General features: G+C 37.8%; 1 protein-coding gene across 1 annotated transcript in view; it reads left to right on the top strand.

Annotated features, from left to right (window-relative positions):
• Positions 1-19,600, top strand: part of LOC122807241 — a 1,134,459-nt gene that overhangs the window by 723,895 nt on the left and 390,964 nt on the right. Inside the window, exon 4 of the mRNA XM_044078325.1 lies at positions 17,089-17,397. Coding sequence (XP_043934260.1) covers positions 17,089-17,397 — 309 coding nt within the window. The remainder of the gene's footprint in view (positions 1-17,088; positions 17,398-19,600) is intronic.

The raw sequence follows: 19,600 nt of genomic DNA, 5'->3' as shown, positions 1-19,600 counted from the left end.
AGAAAGGAGATTCTGATAGTAGGGATGACTGTAATTAGGGGTACAGACATTAGGCAAGAAGGAGCTGGAATGTACTGGAGAAAACAAGTAAAGGAACCAAGATATTGAGAGCAAATAATTATATTCAGAAAAGTAATAAAATGTGAAGAGGCTAAGAATTAATTTGGACTGCGGGCTAGAGATTGCTTCCCATTCAGGAATTGATATGAGTGCTACAAAGAGAAAGGAAAAGGGGAATCCTAAGTGAAAGCCCTGCTGTGGTAGATTTTTTAGTAGAGTCTAGAAGAGAGGCTGCTGTTAAAAAGGTATGATTAGTAGGGCATATAAAATATTGCAAGGTAACTATAAAAATCAGTCAGAGGGAGTTAGAAAGGATTGGGAGGAGGGACTGGATAAACAATTCACAAAGACACATTGGGAGGAGATATGTATGGCTCCCTAATATGCAACAAAGAATATTTAGAATATTTGCTTGGAAATGCTTGCAGGGGTATTTTTATACCCCAAGCAAGGTCCAAAGAATTTTTTCCTCAGGTAGTTTGCAAATGTTGGAGTTGTGATGGAAAAGAAAGAGGTATTTGGGAACATATTTTGGGGGAGTGTAATGAGGTGGCAGACTTTAAAAGTTCTTTACAGACTACTCAGTCAAACAACTGCGTGAGCAAATTAGTGTAACTAAGGGAATGATTTTTTGTGCTGTGACACAGAATCGGAATTGTCTAGACATAGTATAGCCTTGCTGAGTGTAATTATGGTGGCTGCCAAAACAGCAATTACTAGAAAATGGAAATTCAAGTCTAAACCAACCGTACTAAAAGTAGTGAATCTAGTAACAGAGATAACATTTATGGAAATGGGATATTTAGAAAAGGACAGGAGCAAATTATCTAGAAAAGTTGTGAATTCTGGGAGCAATACATGCAGAATATGGTTTTGGAGGTGGTATCCTTTGAGAGAAGTAGCCCCCAATTCCAAAAGACTTGCTGTCAGTATAACTGACCACTTACCTGGAAATCAGGCTGAGAGCAGGTCTTTTGGAATCTGGTCCCTGTAGTAAGCCTGTTTATATAGATAGGCCTTATACCAAAGTAAATCACTTACAATGAGAGCAGGTCTTTTAGAATCAGGGCAGACTTCCTCTGAGAGCATCTCTTTTGGAATCTTACTTACAGAATCAAGGAAGTCTTTGATAGTAGTTGTGCAAGATGTGTAATTTTCACAATCAACTTTTAGATAATTCATATCACCAATGAGTGTTGTTTGGTTGTGATTTATATATTTCTCAAGATTTAAAATATGGTCCAGCTGAGTTTGTGTGTCCAGTTGTGAAGTGCTCTGTTTGACATGTATGGGAAGTCTATTCCAGAGCATGGGCAGTCTCTGGGTTATGAAGCTGTCCGTCCAGCATTATCTGTTGATTGTGGTAATGAGGTTGAGGTCTCTGGAGTCTGTGGTGCGGAGGGATTGGGATTTCTTTAGTTGTAGCATTTCTAACAGAGCTGGGTCAGAGATGGCTTTGTAAGTCAAGCAGAGATCGCCTCTTAGTAGACGGTATGAGACAGAGAATAGCTGGAGTTTTTTGTGTGTGTCCATGTAGGACGTGTGTTTAAGGCCTAGGATCCTCTTTGTGAGGTACTTTTGTGGCCTTTTCCAGCTGTTGCATGTGTCTAGTGAGGTACATGCCAAATGGGGCGTTGTACTCGATGATTGGCCTAATGAGGGAAGAGTAGAGGGAGATGATGACCTCTTTCTTCCTGGATGCAAAACCCTTAGTAATGAGATGTGCCACAGAGAAGGACTTTCTGACCACAGTGGCAATGTGGTGGTCGAAGGAGAGGTTGCTGTCAACCTGTGTCCCCAGATCTCTTATAGCACCTTCAGTGTTCAGTGGGCTCCCATCAATGTGTTAATTAGTGGGAACTGAGTTTTTCCCAAAAGAGATGACACATTTTTTTGGCATTAAGCTTAAGGCCATGGTTTTGACACCAGTCGTTAGTCTCAGTGAGGCCTTTCTGTAGGATGTTTACATCACTTGGGGAGTTAATAATGTCTCCCAGCTTGCAGTTGTGTATGAACTTGGTCAGCCAGAGTCCCTCCATGTTGGCCTGGACTTCTGAGAAGTAAATGCCAAACAGGAGAGGACCCGGGACTGATCCCTGTGGGACTCGGCAGTCTGACTTGGTATGCTTTCATACTGTGGGTTCTATCTGTGAGCCAGTTTGCAACCCACCTAGTGATATAAGGGTTGATGCATAGTTTGGAGAGTTTATCAATAATTCCTGAGTGGGGAATGTTATCAAAGGCCTTGGCCAGATCGAGGTAGGCTGTATGAACTGCCTTGCCCTCATACATAGCTCTGATGACTGACTCAAAGTTAAGTCAACCAGGTTGAGCAGTCATGAGCTACCTTTCACAAAACCAAGTTTCATGGGATCTAGAGTTTGGAGATTCCCTATATCCTTGTTAATTAGGCTCATGATGATGCACTTCATAGCCTTACATATCAGGCTAATGGGATGATACTTCCCAGGGTCTGTAGTCGCTGCCCCTTTATGGAGACGGATGACTGTAGCAGTGCGCCATTCGGTAGGGACAAAGCCGGAGGTGAGGCTGTGATTGAACAGGGCACATGGTTGTGGTGCCAATTCAATTTGTAGTTCATGTAGAACACATCCAGGGATATTGTTGGGTTCCATGGAAGCTGTATTCTGGGCCTTGGACAATGCAGCTTTAACCTGTGTTGCAGTAATGCTGGGTGCCTGACATTCCTCCAGTATTGTTATCGGTCCTTCGGGGGGGGGGGGGGGAGTAAAGTTGGCACTGAATCTGTCGGCCAGTATGTTGGCAATATCTGTTGGCTCAGTATAGGAGGTACCATTGTGCAGTAACTCAGAGCAAACCTGGGTATTGCCATGGAGATTGTTGATATAACTATAGAAGGCTTTGTGGTTGTTTTTAGTGTCTATCGCAATTCTGCCTTCATAGCTGGCTTTAGAGGTTTTGATGAGGGATCTCAACTTTTTGTTGAGGCTAATAAGGAAGTTTTTGCAGTCTTGGGACTTCACGTTTTTCTGCAACAGTTTCTTCCTTCTGTTGCAGAGTTTATTAATGGCAGGGGGCTACCAGATTGGCTTCCTTTTTTTGGAGGAAACCGTCTTGGTTCTGTTGGGTATGGCTAGCTCCATGCATTTATGTATGTGTTCGTACAGTGCATTGGTGTATGATTCGGCAGTCATGCATCTATTTTCCATTGACATGGGTGCTGTGAAGTTAGCCACCTCTGTTTTTAGGAGTCCAAAATCAGCTTTGCTTTTCATGGTGGTTACCTTTGCGGGGGGTGTGTGCAAGATGTGGATTTCCATGGTGATTAGTTTGTGGTCGGATCTAACCAGTGAGGAATTGACTATTGGTGTAGAGCAACGGTTGACCATGTTAGTAATAAGCAGGTCAAGGATGTTGCATCCTATAGTGGGGGTAAGAATGAGCTGGTCCAAGGCATTGGAATTGATGAATTCCAGGAAGCGTTGGGCCAGTCTCTTTGTGCATGAGTAGTTTTCCTAGTAGATGGAGGGGTAGTTGAAGTCACCTAGTATGAGAGTGTTGGGTTGGACCCTAATTGTTTCCAGGGTGCTTAGGAACGTGGAGTGAGAGTCTTGGGACATGGTTGGGGACCTATAGCAGGTTATGACCTGAATCGTTTTCTTACCCAATGTCACTTGTACTTGAAGTATATCGGATGCGTTGTCCTGGGCTACTATTCTGGAGGTGTGCATATCCTTTATGAATATGGAGGCACCACCACCTTTGGAGCTTCGGTCCATGTTCTGGGGCCGAAAGGTGTGGAATGAGTTATAGCCTGGCAGCGCAGGGATGCTTTGTGCTGCTGTTCCCCACTTTCGTTAATATGCTGTTAACCACAGGCTGATTCTCATCTTTTATCGCACTTTATTTCTCAGTCTTTGTATTTTCTGTCACTAGCAGCAGTCTTCCACTGCCCTCCAGGGAAAGAATTCGCCAGTGCCTTGGCCAGATTCTTTTCTAGTTGATATGAATGCCTGCTTGGGTCTCTACTGAAAAGAGGGCACTAGGCTATTGGGACTAAAAAATGAACAATGTGTAAATATGTAAATCAGTACAGACATACATATGGAATCAGGGTATGTACAATGTGTAAATATGTAAATCAGTACAGACATACATATGGAATCAGGGTATGTACAATGTGTAAATATGTAAATCAGTACAGACATACATATGGAATCAGGGTATGTACAATGTGTAAATATGTAAATCAGTACAGACATACATATGGAATCAGGGTATGTACAATGTGTAAATATGTAAATCAGTACAGACATACATATGGAATCAGAGTATGTACAATGTGTAAATATGTAAATCAGTACAGACATACATATGGAATCAGGGTATGTACAATGTGTAAATATGTAAATCAGTACAGACATACATATGGAATCAGGGTATGTACAATGTGTAAATATGTAAATCAGTACAGACATACATATGGAATCAGAGTATGTACAATGTGTAAATATGTAAATCAGTACAGACATACATATGGAATCAGGGTATGTACAATGTGTAAATATGTAAATCAGTACAGACATACATATGGAATCAGGGTATGTACAGACATACATATGGAATCAGGGTATGTACAATGTGTAAATATGTAAATCAGTACAGACATACATATGGAATCAGGGTAATAATATATAATGCTACGGATCTGCCAACAATATAATGCAAATATTGGATTAACCCAAGAATGACAAAGCAGGGTCAGTTAAGGTTATAGCCTGATCTGCAGTGACCCGGCCAAGTAATACCAGCTCTAATAGATAACACTGATAGCCATAGATATATGAAACAGACTAAGCCATGTATAGAGAAATCGCACCTGCAGTATCTGATATCAGCTTACTCCTTTTTTTTTTACAGAGAAAGTAGTACTTCAGGGTTCAGTCCTTGGCACGTTACTGTTAACTTTATGCATCAGGTGTATTACACTCCAATATGGAGACCTTGCTGTGGTATGACATGTTGGTGACACAGCTCTTTTGTTTAGAATAAGTCCATTACGATAGACCAAGCTTCAAAAGTAATTTACTAAACCTGTCTGTTATTAAATGCTAATACCAAAAGCAAATCAAGTCATTTTCTGTGGAACTCATTGTCATATAACACATAACAGAGCAGCAAATGTTATCATTGCTGCAAATGTTGGAGCTCTGGAGCCTTTACTGAATGGGTTGACACCTGACAAAACCAAGTGTATAGGTGTTATTTTTATTAAATCGTTATCACTAGATTTACCTACTGACTACATTGTAAAAAGGTGTAGTCATTATCTACAATAGTTGTCAAGGTGTAAACTACTAACATCAGTCCTCCAGAATCTTCCGTGTTACCATGTTATCCTTTTGCTAAAGCTTCCCATCAGGAAATGCCATCAAAATGGAAAATATTCTCACTAAATGTGCCAGCTTTGCTCTATGCTGTTGCAGGGGCTTCTTGTGACCCATAGAAAGGGCTAAGGTGGGTACTGTTTATATCCTCACTTAATCCATCAGTGATTCACGGCTGTTTTAACTGTCATTGCTTTGTAATAACACATCTGCAGCACTTCTTAGACTGGTATTGTCCAGCTTGCAGTTTGTATTTCTGAAGTATGTATTTCAAAAACAATTAGGAAATCACAGCTTGTATGCTAACTTTTACCTTTTTTAGCCATAAGAAAAAGTGCACCAACTATCCCTAAGTGAGTAATGTAGATGGTGCACTGTTATATTTTATACTGAACTGCAAAATGCTGCTAGGAATGCATCTACTTGCAAACTTATTCTCCTTAGTGTGTCAGACTTCCTTTATTTTCACTAAATAAACTGCTTGCCAGTTCCCCTTTAAGTAATGATTATAGTGCTTCTTATACAAAATCCTCAGGCTTCATGGTTCAGTCATTTCCTGATTAATTGTCTGAACATGTCCTTTTTTTTATTATTTATTTTTTATATTTGTTAATTTCTCCATGCCTTTTGGGTTTCTGCAGTAGTATAATGTTTGCACAGTCTCCAGTGCAACAGTCTTGCCATATTATTATGCCTTTCAGTATACAGTCCATCAGTATATCTGCCTTTTTTTAATTCATGGATGTGGGATACAGTCAAATGCTTTTGTAGTCAATCCATGCCATACTTAGATATCTGACTTTTTAAATTTCTCCATTCCCATTGTGAGTGGTCTGATGGTGTATCAGCCCACTAATTTGTGAAAATGCTTACTGCACTCAGCACATTTATATGTTTTTTTCCTTTTTTAATTTCTCCAAGTCTTTTGGGTTTCTAATGCCATGACAGGAATGGACCCCATTCTTAAGTCAGAGTATAATTAAAAGTTCATGAAATTAGTATTGTTTCAGTCTTTGATGTCAGCAAGAAGTGCTCTTTGCAGCACCCACAATGTGCTCAGTAATGACTCCTTCTGCGATTCATACAGTTACATGCATCAGTAACGTATCTAAGTACGATTGTAAATTATTTTTTTATAAAACCCATTGCTCCTACTACTACTGAAACTGTCTGGATATCTTTCTTTCACATTGCCCTTGTTTCTGCCTGCAAATCCAGGTATTTTATGACTTTGTGTCTGTCTGTACGTAAGACACTGTAAAGTCACTGGTGATAGCAATTTCAGTGATCAATGCAACTTTTGTCTTCTTTTATGGGTTCATAGGTGTGTAATAGGCTAATGGCCTTGGAGCCTTTACAAGCCTAGCCCATAGAATTACCCTGGCATCGTAGTTCCTAGTGCCTCTGTCGAGTAGAGCCACTGGAGTGATCCACGGTGTGAATTTTCTATTTCCCATCCACTCATCAAGATTTCTCTTGAAGAGGGCCAGTGAGGTGCTTTCCTTGACATGTATGGGAAGTCTATTCCATAGCGTGGGCAGTCTCTGGGTTATGAACCTGTCCCTCCAGCAGGTTCTGTTGATTCTGGTAATGAGGTTGAGGTCTCTAGAGTGTGTGGTGCGGAGGGATTGGTATTTCTTTAGATGTAGCATTTTTAACAGAGCTGGGTCAGACATGGCTTTCTAACTTAAGCAGAGATCGCCTCTAAGTAGGCAATATGAGACAGAGAATAGCTGGAAATATTTGAGTCTGTCCATATAAGACAAATGTTTAACTCATTCCCTCCAGTACAAGTCTTTTGAGTGTGTACCTTTAACTCCTAGTGGGTGTAGCCTGAACCTTTATAAATGAAGTTATCACCTTACAATTCTAACAAATATTCATTGACAGAGGTCAAATATCAGTACAATTGTGTTTACCATCATATATGCTTCAAGATAAAATATTCTGATACCTTGTGTGTAACATGGTTTTGGAATTATTAATGCAAATATGAACAGATAATATTTGACGCCTAGAGGAGCAGTAGAAGGTAACTGCAGAAACGCCTGAAGACGTCACTCGGCTGTCAGACCTAGGATTCTCTTTGTGAGGTACTTTTGTGACCTCTCCAGTTGTTGCAAGTGTCTAGTGAGGTTCATGCCAAATGGGGTATTGTACTCGATGGCTGGCCTAATGAGGGAAGAGTAGAGGGAGACAATGACCTCTTTCTTCCTGGATGCAAAACCCTTAGTAATGAGATGTGTCACATAATCTAGTTTTCTCGCATCAGTTTTTTGAACTGTTGTCTATTGATGATCCCATGTGATATAAACTTCTTAGACTGGTGTTGCCCAGCTTGCAGTTTGTATTTCTGAAGTATGTATTTCAACAACAATTAGGAAATCACAGCTGATGTGAAGCTTTGCGGCTCATATTTCCAGTGTTTTTCAGCTACTTCAGTGTTGTAACGTTTGCACAATACCCAATTCAATAGTCTTGCCACATTATTATGCCTTTCAGTATACAGTCCTTCTGCCATTAGTATGTCACAACCAGCAACAAGATTTGTGACTGTTTTCAGTTCTGTTTTACAAAACCTACATTTGTCTGTTTTTTCCCACATGTTCATGGACTTTGTAAACCAGTGTGTAGGTAGCCCACTGTCTTTCATCTTTTGGTTTAAATTCACCTCTCCTTAACCATTCCTGCATTTGATCCTGATCAACATGCAGTTGTTCCAAGGGTGTTGTTCTATACTTGCAGCTATATTTATGCATTTTACACATTTCTTGCCTTCTTATCTGATCATTCGCCTTATATTCTTTCTTTTTTTTTGTTTTTGTTTTTTTTTTAGCACTTTCAGTTGATGCCTGATTTTTATGTACTTCTGGTTTGGTTTCCATTTCCACTTGATGCCGATATGCTTCTGCTAAACTAAGTAAGGAAGTCATCTTGGACTTTTTTCGCCTCGTGTTTCAAAACTTTCACTATGTTTGGGTCTTGTGAGGTCAGCAGATATGTAGAAAGTGCCATAACTGAAGAGCTATGCATGTAATAATTTAGAGCCCATACCTCCTTCGGAATGGGGAATATATAATCTTGCTATGCACCGATTCTTATAAATCATTTGATGAGCATGAAGCATCCTTCTTGTTTTCTTGTCCAACACCTTTTGGGGCCAGTCAGTCACTCCAAAACTGTAATTGAGGACAGGAAAAGCAAATTGGTTTATAACTTGGACTTTGCTCCTAGATGTCAACACTGTTTTCAGTATTAATTTAGATCTTCTAAAATATTCCTAACTAAGTTTTATTTGCATTTGTTCATGTTTTACTGTTGATCCTTCATCAGTTTACAAATGTTTATTCACTCCCTCTTGCTCAGGTTCTTTTATATCACATTCCTGCCCCAAATTGATGGGTATTGGTGGTGCAGCTTTCTGCTTTACAAGTTGCTTTTGCAGGATCGCACTACAGTGGGGAAAAGGACATATACCTTTTACTTCCCTTACAGTGCTCCACACAGTGCCAGTACTTCACTTCAGTGAAATGAGATTCAGTGAAATGAGTTTTCAGTAATTTGAGCTTTCAGTGATTTGGTGAGAGTGAACTGAAATTCAGTGAAATGAGTTTTCAATGAAACAAAGTAGACCCATATCACTCTCTCTCCCTCTTCAAAGATATATATATATATATATATATATATATATATATATATATATATATATATATATATATATATACACACACACACCTCTCTTAATCTTTTTACATACTTATCTCATTACCAACTTACTCATACCCACACATTTTTCTCATCCCACTTTTTGGTTTGACACACCCTTATTTACTCCTCCCCTAATTTATTATTCATCTCTCTACATACCGTACACCACCAACCATGACTCAAACTGTCTTACATAGACATTTTAACCTACTCCTGTGCCCAATCTTCACCACTCGCCTAATATCCTTCACCCTCTCTTGCTATGAATACCAAAGCCTCCCTATATATTATAGCCCCTTAAAACAAGCAATCCCTTCTTCTTTTCTAGCCTCACTAACCCATAGCAACATTACATTCTCAGCATCCTGCCTGCAAGCACAATTCCATAGACTAACTCACATTAAACATTTCCAAACCAGAAAAACTGACCCCACCCCATTAAAACTTGCGAAACTATCACAGAATCCCCACTGCCGCCTATTACTACATGGTGATATTCATCCAAACCCTGGGCCCAGCTCTCCCAGTAATAATTCCCAATCCTACTACCCCTCCACCTCACATTTACCTAATAAAACCGCAAACTCTCTTATCATTGAGCACCTTAATATACGCAGCATAAATAATAAAGTCACTGAGCTGCATGCCCTGCTAGATTTATACTCCTTCAATATCCTATGTTTAACAGAAACCTGGCTCAAACCAGCCATCAAGGATAATGATATTCTGCCACCAGGACCAGGCTACAACATCTTAAGGCTAGTCCGTCCAAATAAAAAGGGCGGTGGGGGGGCAATATTATTCAAATCTGACTTACAGGTCACCTCACTACATACTCAACCACCTTCACCTAGTAATGCTGAGATCTTAATATCCAAGCTCCAAGTCAATGATAACAAATCTGTATACATCATTTGCTCATATATCCCCCCAGGAAGTAACATAAATACTCTGGAAAATATCCTTAGTTACCTATCCTCAGCTTTCCCTCAAGAAACCATACTCTTAGGGGATTTCAATATTGACTGGAATTGTTGTTCATCTGCAAACCCAACTACACACATCAATCTTTATGGCTTTCAGCAAACCATCTCCTCCCCTACCAGAACCCACAAACCTAGTAACAAACAAACCACCCTAGACTGGATACTAGTTAATAGTGGTACCCAGCTATACAAAACAGGCTTACTCCCTGACAATATTAGAGACCATTCCCTAACCTTTATATTCAGACAAAATACCTCAATTCCCAGCCATATTAACCTTAGAACCACAAGAAACAAGAAACATCTGAATCAGCTTAATTTTCAGGCTGAACTTAAAATGTGCAATTGGTCACCCCTAAAGACCTTAACCCTTGATGAAGGAGTCTCATACTTCAATAACAAATTCTTACAAATCCTGGAACACCATGCTCCCTCTCGAACTAATAGAATTAGAAACAAACCTGCTCCTTGGCTTACTAAGGAGACTAGACAAAAAATGAGACTGAGAAATAAATCCTGGTCCAAATGGAGAAATACTAAAAATCCTAATGATCACCTAAATTTTAAACAACTTTGAAATTCTGCAAAAAAATCAATATTCTTGGATAAAATAAACTATTACCTTAAGTTCCAACAGACCCAACATCAAAACCCACAAAAAGTCTGGTCAGGATTAAATACATTGCTCCATCCTGGAAAGTCCAAAACACCTGCTCCTTCCAACTTGTCGCAAAACTCTCCCACCCAGATTGCTGATATTTTAGCATTTTTTTCTCTGAAACAGTTACCTATTTAGCTGATACCCTATCCCCCATACCATCAGTTTTCACAAATGACTCACCCCTCCCAACAAACCTGCCACACACACTACATTTCCAACCAGTGCCAACATCACTCATATGTACCTTACTCTTCAAACTTAAACCTTGTACCCCATCAGCTGACCTCCTTCCAGCGGAATATCTGCAAATGGCAGCTGGAGTTCTTGCCTAGCCTATTTCTTTATTAATCAACAGAACAATCACTGAATGCTCCATCCCATATCTTTGGAAAGTCTCTCACATTATACCTCTCCATAAGGGTGGTAACTCAAACGAACTCTCAAACTTCTGCCCCATAGCCCTACTTTCCCCACTTGCAAAAATTATAGAGAGATGTATTCACAGACAAATACTTGATTACCTCCTCCTAAACCACCTACTAGTAGACTGTCAACATGGCTTTAGGCCATTCAATAGTACGACAACAGCACTCTTATCCTTTACTGACTCCATTAATAAAAAATGTAACAATAACATACTGTCGTCATACCTCTTTATTGACCTCTCAAAGGCATTTGACATGGTTAATCATAAACTTCTGTTAAAAACACTTAAGTCTCTCTCATTTGACACGCAAGCTGTCAAGTGGTTTAAGTTCTATTTGGAGAATAGACAGCAAGCAGTTCTTTGGAATAATAAACTATCCCCTCAGCTCCCTATCTCCCTCTGTGTCCCACAGGACTCCATTCTGGGACGTCTCCTATTTACCATTTTTATTAACGATCTGAAAACCTCCATTCCACAAGCCACTTGTATACAATACTTTGACGACTCAACATTAATATGTAGTGTTCCTCACCTGCAGAGCTCCAAATTAAGACCCAAACAGTATTCAACTTAATTGAAAAATGGTTTCATCAATGCTGTCTCCTCCTTAACTCCAAAAAAACAAAGCTATTATTATTTACTCCCACCCTTAAGTCCTCCTCTATTAACTTTACAGTCACATCCAACAATGGTACTACAATAGCTCATGATATGACAACCAAACTTCTAGGGGTTACGATTGATCATAATCTTACCTTTGAAACATATATTACCTAATTGTTAAATCAGTTAATAGAAAACTAGGTTCCCTTTATAGACTTAAACCCTTTCTCTCAGCCTCAGCTAAATCCACTATAGCCCAAACTCACCTACTCTCAACCCTTCTCTATGCTTCCCCAATTTACTCAAACCTCTCCAAAAGCAATATCCATAAATTAGTAACATCCTATAATAACATAGCCAAATTTGCTACCGGTTCTTCATTTAGAACCCATCTTTGCCAGAATCTTAAAACTATTAGGTTGGCTAGAATTACAAAATCAGATTCTGTTACAACAACTTACCATCACTCATAATATTCTACATCATCCCTCAAATACTCCAAAACTCTGTAACCATGTAAGCCCTTACAAAACCATTACCACCCTGTGATCTGCCAATAGGGTATTAGTATCTACCCTAAAATCCAATAATAAGTCTGGGGAGTGCTTGTTCACTAACTCTATTGGTAATTTATGGAACAAGCTTCCTACTGAACTAACATCCATTTCATCTACACCACTGTTTAAAAAGCACCCAAGAATCCTCCTGACTTCTCAATGGCTATGCCCTTGCATGAATCCAGACTAACAGTATTCACTGTTTCCAGTTCCACCTCTGCTGCCTATGTAGCCTTTGTTTCTTACTTCCTATGAATCTACTGAAGAAACTCACTTCTCATGAACCAATGAGAAAAAAAAAATTGTTTTGGGAATGTAGTTATTTTTACAAAAGTTTTTATAGCTATGTTAAGTATACATCTTTTCATTAACTTTTTTTTCTGGAGTTAGTAATGTAAATTTGAAAATTTGTTTTGTTCTGTATGTAATGACTCTGTTATGATTTTAATCTCTTGGAGTTTTTCTTCCTGGGCCTCTGCTGAAAATGGACATATATCCAGACGGGCTTTCCCGGTCAACAAATGTAAAATAAAATAAATATATATATATATATATATATATATTATATGTAAGTAAAGGAACAAACATGCATGTCAAAGCCCCCAACCACCAGGGGATCTTGTCCCTTGCAAAAAAAAAAATATATATGGTATTTTTGTTAACTTGAATATTTTCTATCAATTATAATTCAGGCAAATGAGTTTTTAGTCAAATGTTAAAAGCCAAGTGAAAGCACTCCAAATACACCAAAAAACCCAAAATGAGTGCAGCGAGCCAAAAACAGGAAACCCAAAAATTAAATCCACTCAATTTATTGTCAACAGTACTAAAGCATAAACGCTTTTAAATAACACAGCAAGTACGTGTTTTCATCCTCAAAACATGGACTTCATCAGATGCATAAATTTAAAACCATTCATCCCTTAAATACCTAAATTAAAATCAATTAACCAATGACATATTAAATAAAACATTTAAATGGGCAAACCAGTGTAGTCTCTAGGCTCATAAATATTCATGATTCAACATTTTGTGTGTTTCCCTTACTACTAAATGCTTCTCTATTTAATAATTGTAATTAAAAATCATAAATAAATATACCAAATACATCTATATATTACCTTTCTTTTGTGAATAAATAAATAAATACATAAGAAACATCCAAAAAGATATTTATACATGAATAAAACAACTGCATATAAAAATCTCATAGTGGTTAGCTCCCTCTAGTGTCAAAATTCATAATTACCATTAAATTCTATTAGCTCTTAGTTTTAACAATGGTAATATTGTTAAAAAGTCATTAAGACCTGTTTTTTTCCCCGCATCCAGGGTAACTTGCCACCATAATTCTTTACTTTCTAAAATGTCCCCCCATTTTTAGTCAAATGTGTTTTCAGTCAGTTGTGTTCACTGATTTGTCATTCAGTCAAATGAGCTGTCAGTCAAGTGACGTAAAGCCTCACAAACTTCCAGTCTTTTTAGACATTGTCAGCAGATGCACAGTTCTCATGTCTAAGCCGCATCTTATTGAAATGACAAATTGCAATTCTTCCATTTATTTCCTGTGTTCTCATAATTGTTTGGTCATCTTCCACATCAGCTTAGATTGTCCAACACTAGTCTCTGGTTGAAGTCCAAGTTACTGTTAAACTGCAGTTTAAAATATACATAAAAATAACATTAATAAAATATACATGAACATTAATTACCTTTTAGTCTTGACTCAAGAATAACTCTTCAGGATGTGCAATCGTTTTATTTAAATAAATCACAGTGCTGGGAGACTACCTTCACAGAATTTCCAAATCAGTCTTACCACACAGCAAAAACATATAATTTTTATATGTTTTGTTATCAGCAGGATTGTGACATTTCATTACATTTAACAAATAGGGTCTTTGCAAACCCTTGTGCTTCTCGCTTAACGCTGCATGTGAACACTTAACAATCATATTTTTAGTAACAGTAATGTTTTAGGAAAGCACACACCACCTGCCCTGGCAGCCACTCTTATTTTTCGACCGTGTACATTTCGGTACCAGTAAGTTATTATCTTCCCATCATTCCTTGTAACTACCCATCTCAGCCTGGGAAGGTCAGAGTTCACATAAAACAAAATCTCTTTCACGTTGTGTTCTTTCCTCCCAGAACCTGACTCTGTAGACCATAGTACATCCCTTAACACCTTCAGCACTTTCTTTACCATCAGTTGTCTTGTTAATGCATTTTACAGCTGAATATTAGAATGCAGTTGTGAAACACTTACAACTACAGTAAGTAGCTGTGGTTTACAGAACTATGCATTTTATATTACATACCATTTTAACATACATATTTATTAAATATTTCATTTGTGCAGAAACTGTAAGTTAATATAAATTTTGTGTAGAATAATCATGAGAGAGACATCTTTCTCTAACAGTTCTACTGATTTTTCTAGTCAGCTGCTAGGCATTTGTTTCTCTCAGTCATTTTCACTTAGAATCAAGGAGTAGGTTTTGGTAGGCTCTGTCTATGGACTTTGTTTTGTAAGAAGAATAAGAACTACAGCCCTTTTCAGCTCACTGTTTGCTGGGTAAACATTTCCTCATTATCCTATTCTGTTTCCGTAAATGTTTTTGATTCTCCAGGGAAGATGTAGCAACTTAAATCTTGTACCCACCTCTCAAAATCTTCAACATCCTCTGATTTCAGGAATAAACTTGCTTCTTCTCTTCTGCCCAATGTACAGTGAGTAATCATTTACCAAATGCACATTGGTGTCCCCAGTTTTTAATATTTCCCCTTTTGACACAAAATTTGTATTAAGAGCAGCTGTGCTGGTATACCTGTATCTTTAATACTATAGGTTTTGACTTCTTTTGTGTGTCTAACTTAGGAAGATAAACACTGTGTGCCCTTTAAATTAACAAATCATGTTGTGGAATACTGGTTTAGTTGCTTATATGTATTTTCATAAAACTGATATAGTCTGTTCCTTCCAGTTTCTCTGGAATAATAGCAAAAAGTCTCAGACTTTTTCAGTGTGCTTCTGACTCTGCTATGTTTTGCTACAAAATTCACCCAGTCATTCCTACATTTCCATCTCTGATTTCTGCAGTTTTACCAGCTCACTGAATATGTAAATAAAGCTTCTTCTATTCTTTCAAACCTTTTGCCATTTGACTTTATGTAATCATCCAGTGATTCATTATATTAAACACCTCTGAATGCAATTTTCCCTCTTAATTACTAACAGAAGAAATGCTACTCGAACCACAAGAAGCCATTCAAAATAAGGTTAAGCATTTTCACCCTGTAGCGGTAGCATTGTTACCTCACAGCAAGAGGTTCTCCTGTTCGATTCTCGGCTGGAGTGCCTTCTGTGTGGAGTCTGCATGCCCTCCCCGCGGTCGAGTGGCCTCCGAAAGACATGCGTGAATGGGTGTGCCTTCGCTGAAGGTTTGGCGTCGGGCTGGCAACTTGGCACCATAAAAATCTACTGCCAATCATTAGCGGACTGGAGTTCCGCTGTGGCGACCCTTAACTGGGAAAAGCCGAATAGACAAACGTTTTTACCCTGTACAAAGAAGGATTTCATTAGAACACCCTGTAAATTACTGAAAGCCATCTCCTGTACAAAAGCTTCTACTTAAACTGCTTTTAACTGAACAGCTGCAAGATTCTTCTCTGCTAGAGTTATTTCTTCTCAATGTCTGATTTTTACAGATTTCTTCTTCTTTTTGGACATCCAGGAAATATAGTGGCTAGCTAGTATTTTAATTTTTTTTACAGTTCTTTTCTTTTTTACACTGGGAGAACTCTATAATCAATCTGTTCTCCAGAGGGCAGCCATATTGGAATCCAGCCTCCAGGATTATTGAGGTGTTTTTATAATGCCTTGAGGCAGTATTACAAAGAAGTGTTAACCAAGGCCATAGCTAGCAACTTGTGAGGAGATCAAAAGTTTAGAAAACAAAATAAAACAAACTCATTTGCTGATTGCACCTCTTAATATCTTGTACCCAGGGCAACTGCCCCCTTCACCCCATCCTACCTATGCTTCTGGTTTTAACTGTGATAATTTTTTGTTTAGTCATTTTTTAATTAAAAAAAAAAAAAAAAAAACATTATTGTAACAAAGAAGATCCTGCATGTCTCAATTTTTGCAAGTAGCTTCTTGTTTGAACTTCAGGTCAGTGACAAGTGAACATTTTGAAGCTTAAATAGATTGTGACATGTTTCTGTTGCTCTCACCTGTTTTTGTAAGATAGCCTAAAGTTTTATTTGTTTATTTTAGTTATTTAACATTTGTTGACAGGGAAAGTCGGACTAGGATAGGACAGAGACTATTTTCAGTGGAGGCCCAGGGAGAAAAGCTCCAGACACATGTCTTTGGAATGTGGGAGGAAACCGGAGTACCAGGAGGAAACCCACACAAATGCAAGGAGGACATGTAGACTCTGCACCCCAGCCAAGAATTGAACTGGATACCTCTTGCTGTGAGGCAGCAATGTTAACCGCTGCACCACTATACCTCCTACTGTACCACTGCAGTTTTCTTTAATGAGGCTGCTTATACTTGATTCATCTGGCCATATTTCTGGGAAGCTAATCTTATAGCAAAATTCACTGTTTGAGAAAAAGATTGAAAGAACTGTAATGTGGCTAAGTGTGTGTGATAGCTGCAAAATGCCAGTTAACTAATGTACCTTTGTGTGTCTATGTCATACAGATCACTTCAAAAAGGCATGTGGAGAGACCATCCGATTTAACTCATGCATTGCAGCAACTGCTGAAATTGCTGACCTAAAATGGACATATAGAGAAGTGGATAAAAAGAAAGTTATAGCAGCATTCCCAGTAGACACAAATGACGCCGATTATGATAAACAGTTTGGATGCAGGTGTTTACTAGACAAATCGAATGGTTCCTTACTCATTTCTGATTTACAAATGGAAGATTCGGGTGTTTACGAGGTGGACATTCTCCTAAGTAATGAGAAGAAGATACAGAAAACATTTAATCTCTTCATTAACAAAGGTAAGTTTAAGTACTGCTAGGGGCAAACAGAATTTAGTAACCACATAAAACACTACAAAGATTCATGAAGGAGCAATAACTGGTTCTGATGACATGTGTTTTGTGTCTTATTATTTTATACTTACATTTAGGAGCTTGACAACATGCTTCTCTCTTTAAACACGATTATCCTGATCATTCCTTTTCCCCCCACTTTAATGTGTCTGTTATTAATAAAATACTTCTGGATTACCCCTTCTTTGTAATGTGACTAGAATGTGAAGGGCTGTTGGAGCCCTCATCTGTTTTAAGTTCACTTCCTGCCTACTGTATTTGGAAATGTTTTAAGATTCTCATCTCTTCAGAAAATGTTTAGAACATGACTAAAATTTTTGAATGTTTGTCAAAGAATGAAGAAATTACTAGACTAAGATTCTTTTAATAAGAAAGATGACAGTGAGTAGGAATTAAGTGATGTCTGCAGGGTGTGCTATGAAGCGCTGTTTCTAAGGGATGTGTTGCTGTTGATCAAAGTAGATTCAGAAAGGGGTGCATTTGATGATCAGAACTGAATGAAGTGCATGTGCTGAAAAAAACAAGAAACAAAAATTAAAGCTTATTTATGAGGAAGACAGAGCCCCCTTACACACACGTGATGGTGTCAGTGGTGCAACAGGGTGCACGTGTGCCTTTGGAGCAGAAGGCTGTGGGTTCTATTCCCACAGGATTTAGATCAGTTATAAGCAAAGGTGGATGATGCACACCTGAGTGTGCTGTCCTACGGATAAGATGTTAAATTGAAGCCACATCTGCTTGAGTTGGTTGTAGCACAGGTGAATCTAAAGGATCCCACACAAGCTATAAAAAATTTGTGTGTGTGTGTGTGTGTGTGTGTGTGTGTGTGTGTATGTATATATATATATATATATATATATATATATATATATATATATATATATATAACTGCGGTGGTGGTGCTGCAGTAGCATTGTCGCCTCACAATAAGACGTTCTGTTCGATTCTCAGCTAAAGCGTCTTCTGTGTGGAGACATGCGTGAATGGACGTACCTTTGTTGAAGGTTGTGCATCAGGGCTGGCAGTTCGGTACATAAAAATCTACTGTCAATCATTAGCGGACTGGAGTTCCGCTGTGGTGACCCCTAACTGGGAAAAGCCGAAAGATACAACAATATATATATATATATATATATATATATATATATATATATATATATATATACACACACACACACACACATACACAAGTGTTTACACAGTCATACTAAATTTTATCCTTATTAGACCCCCAGTCCTTTTTCCATAACCACCATTGGATTTTACTTAATATTGTTGCTAAACCCATTTACCATTAAACATAATTACATTTATTCTTTCGTTCCATATAACATAAAATAACTTTTTATCTATTCTTTTAACATATTATTTACTTATGTTCTTATAATGCCCATATTAATCATATGTATCCACTTCTTTTATATCTTCAAAATATATAGTTTTCTCCATAACTTTTTAGTCATATGTTCCATAGTTTCTTCTTCTTGACAATATAAACACATTCCATCACTTTTCTTCTTATGTGGCATATTTCCTTTTACTGGCAGTTTATCTGTTACCAGTCTCCACAACAAATCTTGGTATTCTGCTTTCTGATTACACCATTTGCTTTTTATTTTTATAGCTTTCGTTTTTTTCGTCTGTTAGATTTCTCAGTGGTTTTACATAGTAATTTATTATTACATTCTTACACCAAAGTTTTATATCTTTTTCTATATAATCAGTTTTATATTATTTTTCATCCGTCTCCTTTCTTTATTTTTCTTTTATACTTATCTTTTTAAAATGTTGTTTTCTGTCTTTTAACCTTTTACCAATAAAATAATTTTTTTTACCTTTTAGTACCTCCCAGTTTGTCTTCATCACTTATTGTAGAACCTTCTTTTATATCCTCTTCATTATTTCTTCTCATCTAATTTTTCTTCTGTTTCTTCTACTTCAAAAATGTTTTCTCTTTGTTCATGTTCTTTTGTCTTTTTCTTTTTACTTGTTGTTTTCAGTTTTGCAATTCATCTGTAAATGTCCAATGTTGTTACATTTATAACATTTCAGTTCACATTTTTTGCCTCATGCCCTATTTCTCCACAAATTTAACATTTTCTTTTGTCACAGTTACTTATCAAATATCCTTCTTTTCCACAAAAGATGT

Source organism: Protopterus annectens, chromosome 7.part0 (assembly GCF_019279795.1).
Source record: "Protopterus annectens isolate FY-2018-M chromosome 7.part0, PAN1.0, whole genome shotgun sequence".
NCBI lineage: Eukaryota > Metazoa > Chordata > Ceratodontiformes > Protopteridae > Protopterus > Protopterus annectens.
Note: the sequence above shows the minus strand (reverse complement) of the source record. Positions and strands in the feature narration are given on the sequence as shown.